The sequence below is a fragment of the Dinoponera quadriceps genome, unplaced genomic scaffold (assembly GCF_001313825.1).
Source record: "Dinoponera quadriceps isolate SergipeBrazil2010 unplaced genomic scaffold, ASM131382v1 scaffold3163, whole genome shotgun sequence".
NCBI classification, from domain to species: Eukaryota; Metazoa; Arthropoda; class Insecta; order Hymenoptera; family Formicidae; genus Dinoponera; species Dinoponera quadriceps.
The window spans coordinates 84,932-93,570 of record NW_014557189.1 but is presented as its reverse complement, the minus strand read 5'-3'; the positions used below and the strand labels follow the sequence as shown (position 1 = coordinate 93,570).

The window sequence follows — 8,639 nt, the reverse complement described above, 5'->3', positions numbered from 1 at the left end:
CCCGCGTAAATGCCAAATGACATCAAGGGGTATTTGTCATGGCGCCGAACAGGATGTAACCAGCCGTGTGTAGCAACCACTTCGTCGAAATTTGAATAGAGCGATTACACGATATTGCCGATAACGTAGCGCGCGCCGCGATAAGCGGAATTTGTCACGCGATGAATTTCGGCTGCTATCTTTTTCAAGCGATACGCGGCGAGCAAGAGTATCGCGCGTCGCGCGAGATAAACACGGCGATATTCCGCCGGCGAGACATTTGTCTTCCGACAACAACATATTGGCCATAAATCCAACGTATACCACGCTCTTACGGCGTACGAAAAGTGTCTTCGCTATGGTGTCTTGTGTATTTTTATACGGGGGGAGGGGGGATAAAAGTGAGCGTGCAAATTTTTATCTCTCGTATTTTTAACGCTCGTCTTTATTATTGCAAACTGTTCAACCGTGGCGTGAAATGCGTATACTTAAATACATATTAGAAGAAACTAGGAAGGCATCCCCGTGCGCTGGATGGTGAGCTCCGTAATCTGAAATCAAGCAACGCGTAAAGTGATTTTCCCGTGCTTATCCGAAGGATGGAGAAAGCGCGTTAACGATAATTTGAACCTGAACTTCCGGTCGCGTTGAGAGAGCATAAATAAGCGCGTCCGCTATGTCATCCGGTGCAAGGGATGGTATTTTATTGAAAAATTCTTGCTTCTCCGCGGTGTGCTTAGCTATCTCCGTTTTTACGAGACCAGGACTGATACTCTGCGGAAAGAGCAGACGGATTAAGAATCTGTCGACAATTATCTTACGGCACATCGGTAGATAGGGGATGATATTTTACGCTAAATTAACGCCGTCGCGAACGTTCGTGCGCGATGCGACGCGTGTGGATTTAACTGCTTACATCGGCGAAGTAACCACCATGCGTGTCTGTTGTCTACGGACAACAGGCACAGTTTACCTTCGACACGTCTACAGGCATCGACAACTGTTTACCTCTGATTCCTCCTAGTGTTGTACCGTCGTGAAATATTTATGATTCGACTAACGAGTTTAGGAAAGCCTATAAGAGCAAGCTCTGGTTATAAGCGCGTAAAATTAATAAACAACCGTGCGATTAAAAGAAACGTATTAAATAAACGGTTTCGGTTTACTGTAATAACGACATATTTTATAATGCGAGCAAAATTTACTTCTCCATTAATGTCTCGATATTGCATGCCACGAACGTGCTCTCTTTTTTAGAAATTATAGGGGAAAATTTCATTATTTCATTAAATGAGACGATATTTACATAACGAGGATAATAAGAGAGGAATAGGAATTAAAGGCATGATACAATCGTTCGCAACTTACCGTGACTCGAATAGGGGATTTAATCGCCGCTAATTCTTTCCGTACAGTGTCAGTCAGAGCGACAGTTGCGTGTTTGCTTGCGGGATACAAGTTCCAGCCGTTACAATCAATGGAATCTGAGTTAAATGGCGGTGGGATCTCGTGGCCAAAAATACTACACATCAAAGTTGTATATATTAACAAATCATACAATGAACAAAAGTCGCTGTATATATTTTTGCACAATGCGTCCCCCGACACACCGCTTTTACTGCGATTTTCAATTCATACCGAGTATAGCAAGAACAGTACACGTTGCGGAATTTGATAAATGTGTAATAATTATTTAGTTTATGGTTTTACCGTGAATTGGAAAATTATAAATTATAAATTCCATTATAAAAGTCGATATTCAAGGTATAAAGTGTACTATAATAAAACTAACTAAATAAATAAGTTTATTTCAAAACTAAAAAAATTGAAGAATATCAAACAGGATATAGAATAAAGCGGAACACATCAATGAATCTTGGTGCCGGTTCGTTTTGCAATCGATCATGAACTCAACTACGCTGTGCGAGCTGAAATCGATCTATAAACTTTCAAACAAATAAATATTGCAAACATGATAACAAAGATTACGAAAGAGTGATATGATAAATTATTTTACTACTTTATCTCTCAGTGACAAAAAATATCAGTTGGCGTGGAGATAGAATTCAGCGTGCAGCGGAAATGATACACGTGAAGAACGGAACGTGTCGAGAGAATCTTCCGCGTCTCCGTATCTTTTCTTCTTGCCTCCCGTCTTATCACGCGACAAGCGCGGCGAGCGCGAAGAACGCTTGCTTCGAAAATACCTAATTTATTCTAAAAGTTTACGGGACTGACTGTTGCCAGACATCGCAGTTAACGAACGAATCATAAGTAACAATACCTGTTGACATTGAAAACATGCCCTTCGACGTTTCGGTCGCGCATAGAGCGCACCGCCTTGTTGACGCACGTAGCGACTGCGAGGACATTAATATTTAACAGCCTTTCAAATGTCTTCCTGTCGCTCTCTGCAAGTGTAATTTATGGAATTTTTTAAAATGCGCCAAACGACGAGGGAGACCGAAGCCTTCCACTGTAATACTGTCAGTGAAAGCCCACTCCTCCCCCTCCCGGCCCGTCATCGCGAGTCGTACGCGGCATATAAAAGTAAGAACCTTCCCATTTTTCCAGTGTTAACATCCTCGACGAGTAAGAGGCCGCTGCGTTTTTGAGCGGCCTTAATAGCACTCCACGATCGAAACTAGATTTCGAAATAAGATCTCCCAATCGAACTCCTCAAAGTTTCGAATTTCGACACGTATGCCGCGCACTGTATCTTCGCATAAACGAATTACAAGATAAAAGCTCCCGTTAAGCTATGTTCCGCTAGAGCAACAATGGCAGCAAACGAGAAACTTTCTGTTGTCGTTTGCTGTCGCTGAATGTTTCCGAATGATCCAACGTATGTCAACTTGTAGAAGCATCTCGTCTACGTTGAAGCGACATGATCACAGAAACATTTGGTTTCTCTTCCAACCTCCTTATTTGTTTCCAGCAACTAACTTCACGCTCGCTGGGTTACTGACAACTGAATGTCCATTCTGACGGAGCTTCTTTGTTGAAAATTTCCAGGGTGGATTCCCACGGAAATCCGACGGAACTCATGTGAATCCATATTGGATATTAAAAATCTACAGGAATCCACGTAGTTTGTGAAAATTCAACAGCAACTTTTGTCGCTGTCGCAACAGAAACATCAAAGAAGCGTCAAAACAAGTTTCGACAACAACCGGCAACTTTTTCAAGAAACACGAAACATGAACGAAAAGGTTCTCGTTGTTGCTCCAGTAGGGGCATAGCTTTAGGAATACCTCGTACAAGTACAAACATACCGATCACGCGGACGTAATTAGTGATACCAGCGTTGTTGACCATAATGTCCACACCGCCGTGTGCCGTCTCGATATGCGTAAATATTCTGTTAATATCCTCCTCATTGCTTACATCGCCATACATGATATGCAGACTGCCCGGCTGATTCTGATTCGAAACGTCAGCAAGCAGTGTCGTCAGTCTTTCCTTCTGGATGTCCACAGCAGCTACGTTTACTCCGTTTCGCAGAAGAGCACGTGTAATTGCTTCGCCGATGCCGTTTGCAGCGCCGGTAACGAGTGCGGTTTTACCAAGCCAACGATCCATAATTGCCTGTCTGCAAGTACGACGTAGCTCACATGGTTGACATGCCACTAATAACTAGCGAGCCGAAAATAATTTCGAGCACGTAAAAAGTGTAATCATGAGCGTCTACAACATCGCGTTGAACGTTAAATTCCCCCTTGAAATTTGTGGAAATGGCATTTCGATTAACAGCATCAGCGCGAAAGCGAACGGTACTTACTTGCGTGTCTCGTCGTAGTATTTCGTCGTCGTCAGAAATAATCACGAGCAGCCTCAGCTGCTTTCGGTGATATCGCGAAACGTCGATACGCACAGTGCGATATGCGCACAGCTGGATCACACTGTCGATACAGCGCGATATAAACTGTACTTAACAGAAGCATCGCTCGGTGTCACTCGGTATCAGTCGACCCACTCCTTCTTTACGCCGGAGTGGGGCTGGAGGACTCGCAGGCCGCACATAATTACGCACATGTACGTAGACTCACACTGATGACATTGCGGATGAATATCATAACAAGCCGAGTACGAGAGCAAAACACATCGCACCAAAATAGATACGAAATGTGATCGGGCATACGCCGAGGTTTCAAAATATGGAAAAAATTTGAGAGATGCGCGATGCGTGCAAATGCGTGCGCGCGCTTACACGTTTTGCAACATCGTTTTGTAATTATCTCGAGGAAATTATCGTTGTATGCGCGTATGCGCACATGTATCATTCTCCTCGGACACTCGGATGTTATCGTCATCGTCAGATGAAACGTGCTCCGTGTATACATTATGCACCATGTATATTCGTGCTGTTGGCCACGAAATAAAGGGGAGTGCGTGTTAGGGCGGGTAACGGGGACGCGCGAACGGTCCATTAATTTTCTTACGATCCGCGACGGACGAAGAGCTATATTAGAACTTCTCGTACTCGCGTCGTAACTCTATTTCGGTGCAATACGGCGACCATTTTTCGTCTCAGGCGTGTCCGGAGCGTCGGGCACGTATAGGCCAGACGCATCATGGACGAGGACAGAGATCCTTCGGCTTAGGTTTATCCGTTTACCCGCCGGTCTCGTCCGTCCGATTTCGCCCCGGTCTTTACTTGTTTTAAGTGAAGCGCGACGTGACCTACCGCAATCCCCTCCGTATCCGCGTACAATCACATCGGCTTCTGCGTACCGTCTCTGCGAACCAATCTCTTTTGCGGAGACATCGAACGGAATATCAGGATATTTCGAAATCCCGGAGATTCCAGCGGACGATTTTCAGAGACCTATCCTGTATCGCGCGCAAGAGGAAGGAATCTCGCTGTCAAAAAATATAACACGGCTATCTCTTTACCTGCGACCACTCCGGAAGTTCGTATTTCGAAACGACGGCGAAGACCACATGTTCAATGTGGAGGCGGTAATGTCTTAAGGGACACCTAGACAACGAGAAGGAAAGGACGAACGAAGGATTTTGCGATCGTCACTGATACCAATCCGACCGATCAATCGGTAATCAGTCTACGAGATATTTCGACGGTTAGCTACGTTGAATATATCACGCATGCGGTCTTCGTCGTCTCGTCGGGCGAGAAGCCCTTGAACGAAAGATTGGCGAACGCGAAACGATCGGCCATTGAATTTCGTCGTACCGCGCCGGGATGGATTTATCTTTTCCACGGACAACGTCGCTATCTCGATTACGTTACGGTAATCTCGAATTTCGAGATTCGAAATGGGAACTGCTCCTCTTCTATCCACCACCCCCTCATCTTCGCGGGATAAACGATATCCGCTACCGGACGCAATAACAACGGCGCGTATCGATCTTCGTGAGCCGGCATCTGGCACTGGGTCCGGTTGTGTGCCGGGCCGGGAGCATTATTCTTGTTCACGCGGGACGACGAGGAAATCAACAAGAAAACCGGAGGAAGCTTCTCCCGGGCCGGTCCGCCAGATGCTGCTACCGCCGCTCGACCATTTCTCAACGTAGCCGTGATTACGCGCATCGTTCCGCACTTACTACCGACGGACTCATGTTTTTTCCATAGGCGGCAAATTACATAACGAGGTGCAGACACGTGATCCCGAACCGCGCGTGAAATGACGAGAGGTACAACGAGGAAAATCGATTCCCGTCGAATGAACAAACTGTCGCGTTGTATTCGTGTACGTACACGTGTACGTGTCAGAGGTTTTCAACGAACGAGTTGTTTTCCTTCTCCTCTATTAAAAATTGGAGAGTTGGCTATTTACAGAATAAATTTAATTTTGTTTCGACTGATGCATTTGACAAAGTTAGATATTTTCAGTCAATATCGAGTAACGAGTAGGCTTTTAAAATATTTCACTTACTCCGCGCTACATTTTAAAATTGAAGTAAGGGCGGACATATTTTTCATGATATCAGAAACGTTCCAGCACGATTTAAGAAGTAACGACCTCCGAACCAAAAATATTATTATACTCCACGCCAGCTGACGAGAAAATCAAAAAGAAAGACGGAGGAAAGCAGTGTTCTTCGGTTCGCAGCACCATATGCTTCCGCCGCTCGGCTATTTTTCAACGGATCGTGATTACGTATACCAATCTGTATTGCTATAAACCTTTCCTTGCAATGTACGTTACGGCACCATGAATTGTACGTATTAAACATGGAAGAAAATATATTTCGTTAAATTGAAATATGGAAGAGTTTCGTAACAAGATTTCGTCGTGAAAATTCGTCAAGAAAATAGAATTTTTTAATCGAGTTCACGTGTGAGTGACATCCATAAGTGATTTGTTAAAAATTGTTTACCTACACAGAGAAAAAGATTCCTTTGGGTTTCTTTCTTTAATATTTTTCTAACATAGTGTTACTTCTTGCAAATAATTTATTGCTCGTAACAACCATTGTAATGTTTGGATCAAAATACGAGAGAAATATGTTATTTCACGTAAAAATATTTATTGTTTGAGAAATCAAACAATCCTGTTTGTTGAATCGAACAGCAGTTTATTTGTTCCATTCCAAAAGACAAATTAGTTTCAATTAAATCTAGAGAAATTTTTTTCTCTGGGTTTGAAATAAGTCAAATTTTTATCAAACAATTTAAGAATTCGAGACAGAGAAAGAGAGAGAGAGAGAGAGAGAAAGAGAGAGAGAATTTTTTAATATATATACATATGTAATACATTATACGTATATCCTGTCGCCGATTCCATTAGCTTCTGTGAAAACATATAACAGTTCGACTTCTGCCCGTAATCTTCGATTCTACAAAAGTTGGCTTTACACGTCGTTTCCGCCGGCCAGATGTGGAGGAACGACCATTGGGCACCCATAATTTTCGAGTTATCGAAAAAACTTCGGAGGATCTGGAACGAAGCGGGCGCCCGCTGAGAATTTCCGAAACTTTCTTCTTTGCCAGGTGCAAACGAGATGCAAACAACCCGCTGGAAGATCATTTTGAAAATTCCGCACAGGTCATCCGAGTAGCTCCGCGTGCGAAAAATGCGAAATCAGCCGCCCGTGGGTCCGCACCGTGCCGATAACTCGAAAACTATGACAGCGCGATCGAGGGCTCTTAAAATCTCCCAATGACAAATACGGTTGAGGAGGCGTGACGAAAAATTTCAAAAATCCCGACTCGTTGACTCACTTCATCTCGGAGTTAAAGCAGTCGCTGTCGGCGCGATAAGGCGCAAACGAAGTGCACCGCGACTTCGGCTGCCGGCAAAAACTCAAGAACTTAAGAGCGAGTCCAACGCGAAGTTCTCCATTACCCGCTGTTGCTCGGAAAACTGTTTATATAACATGTAGGTCGCAAATCCGAGCAAGTAGCTGCGGACTCGCCTCGCGCGTGAGATTCGTTTCCTTTCGTTCATTCGTTTAATTATTCCTATTTCTATTTCACTTACTGAGCGCGAAAATAAACTCAAAAATCGTCGACGACGCCCGCGGAAAGAAAACACTAACTGGAAAGCGCATCGTCCCAGACAGGGATGAGAAAAATGGGAAAAGATTTGCTCGTTTTCCGCTTCAAAGCGCCAGACGTTCCCGCCACTCGGCCATTTCTCAACGACACCGTGATTACATACATCACTTTGTATTACCGCAACATCACATGTCTCGTTTTCCTGTTCGTCCGCGAAATGCGCGCGGCGTAAACGAACGAGTAAACATTTCAAATTTTTGTATTCTTTAATTATACTAATTTTTGTATTCGTTAATTATACTAACATTTTTGTGCATAATATTTCGTAAGTGTAATCATTGCAGCTATACAACTTAGACATTTAACGATACGTTATTTCGAAGACGGCGCACTCGCGCTTTAGGTTGAGGATTGAGGCGATGATCGAGGAGCAGAGCGACTATATCGAGCGGTAGAGCTCAGGGAGGATCTTTTAAGTGAAATATTAAAGCGTTTCCTTGCACCTTTAATATTGGTTCTGATAAACGGCTTTTCTAATAAAACGTTTTCACATTTGGTGCGACCGTTTTGACGCGATGAAGATGAGATTTATTCGTATAACTAAAACCGAAAAATAATTCAACGCGAGCTTTACAAACGGCGATGACGCACGTTATATTTCACAGAAATGTCGGAAAATGTACAGTAGGTCAAGACGCACGGATCATACGGAAAAGACGCCCGCAATGATGATCGATTTTAGATTTCCAAGAGTATCCCTGATTCCACTTGACGAGGGCGGAGGTTCCTGTGACAGCTACACAAAGAGTTCATCTTTATTGGAGTTCGTCTGAGGGAAGTTATTTGGAAGCTTATTCGGAAGTTTAAAGGAACTATCGAAGAATAGCTGAGAACACAGAACGAGAGGCGGCATTCAACTTCGTTTCCGAAGCAATAAACGATAACGGACGGTATCGACGTTCTTTCCCCCAGACTGCCGAACTAATGTATAAACGCGGAGTAGCTGGATCGACGTTCTTATGACGTCAATTCCACATTTTCGCTCATCAATCTCGTTTATATATCTAAATGGATAGACAGATAAAATACTTGCGAAATGCGATAGTGAACATATATTACTAATAACATTAGGCAGCTTTACAACGTTATGATTTTTGCTGTGTCAATATTAAGAAGAAATCTTTGTCTGAATCATACT

General features: G+C 43.6%; 1 protein-coding gene across 1 annotated transcript; it reads right to left on the bottom strand.

Annotated features, from left to right (window-relative positions):
- Positions 1–403: 403 nt before the first annotated feature.
- Positions 404–3,915, bottom strand: LOC106748778 (farnesol dehydrogenase-like). The gene is made up of 6 exons (XM_014627642.1): positions 3,761–3,915; positions 3,255–3,571; positions 2,264–2,390; positions 1,348–1,501; positions 610–753; positions 404–530 (listed from the first exon to the last, which is right to left on the bottom strand). The coding sequence occupies exons 2-6, from the start codon at positions 3,559–3,561 to the stop codon at positions 489–491; spliced, it is 774 nt and encodes a 257-aa protein (XP_014483128.1). The 5' UTR covers positions 3,562–3,571; positions 3,761–3,915; the 3' UTR covers positions 404–488.
- Positions 3,916–8,639: the final 4,724 nt, after the last annotated feature.

What these genes read in the sequence shown, in the direction of transcription:
- LOC106748778 (XM_014627642.1), bottom strand. Translation starts at nt 3,561, where the DNA reads ATGGATCGTTGGCTTGGTAAAACCGCACTCGTTACCGGCGCTGCAAAC. An exon ending in AATCCCCTATTCGAGTCACG is followed by an intron (nt 754 to 1,347) that starts GTAAGTTGCGAA and finishes CTCTTTCCGCAG; the next exon opens with AGTATCAGTCCTGGTCTCGT. An exon ending in CAACGCGACCGGAAGTTCAG is followed by an intron (nt 531 to 609) that starts GTTCAAATTATC and finishes GCTTGATTTCAG; the next exon opens with ATTACGGAGCTCACCATCCA.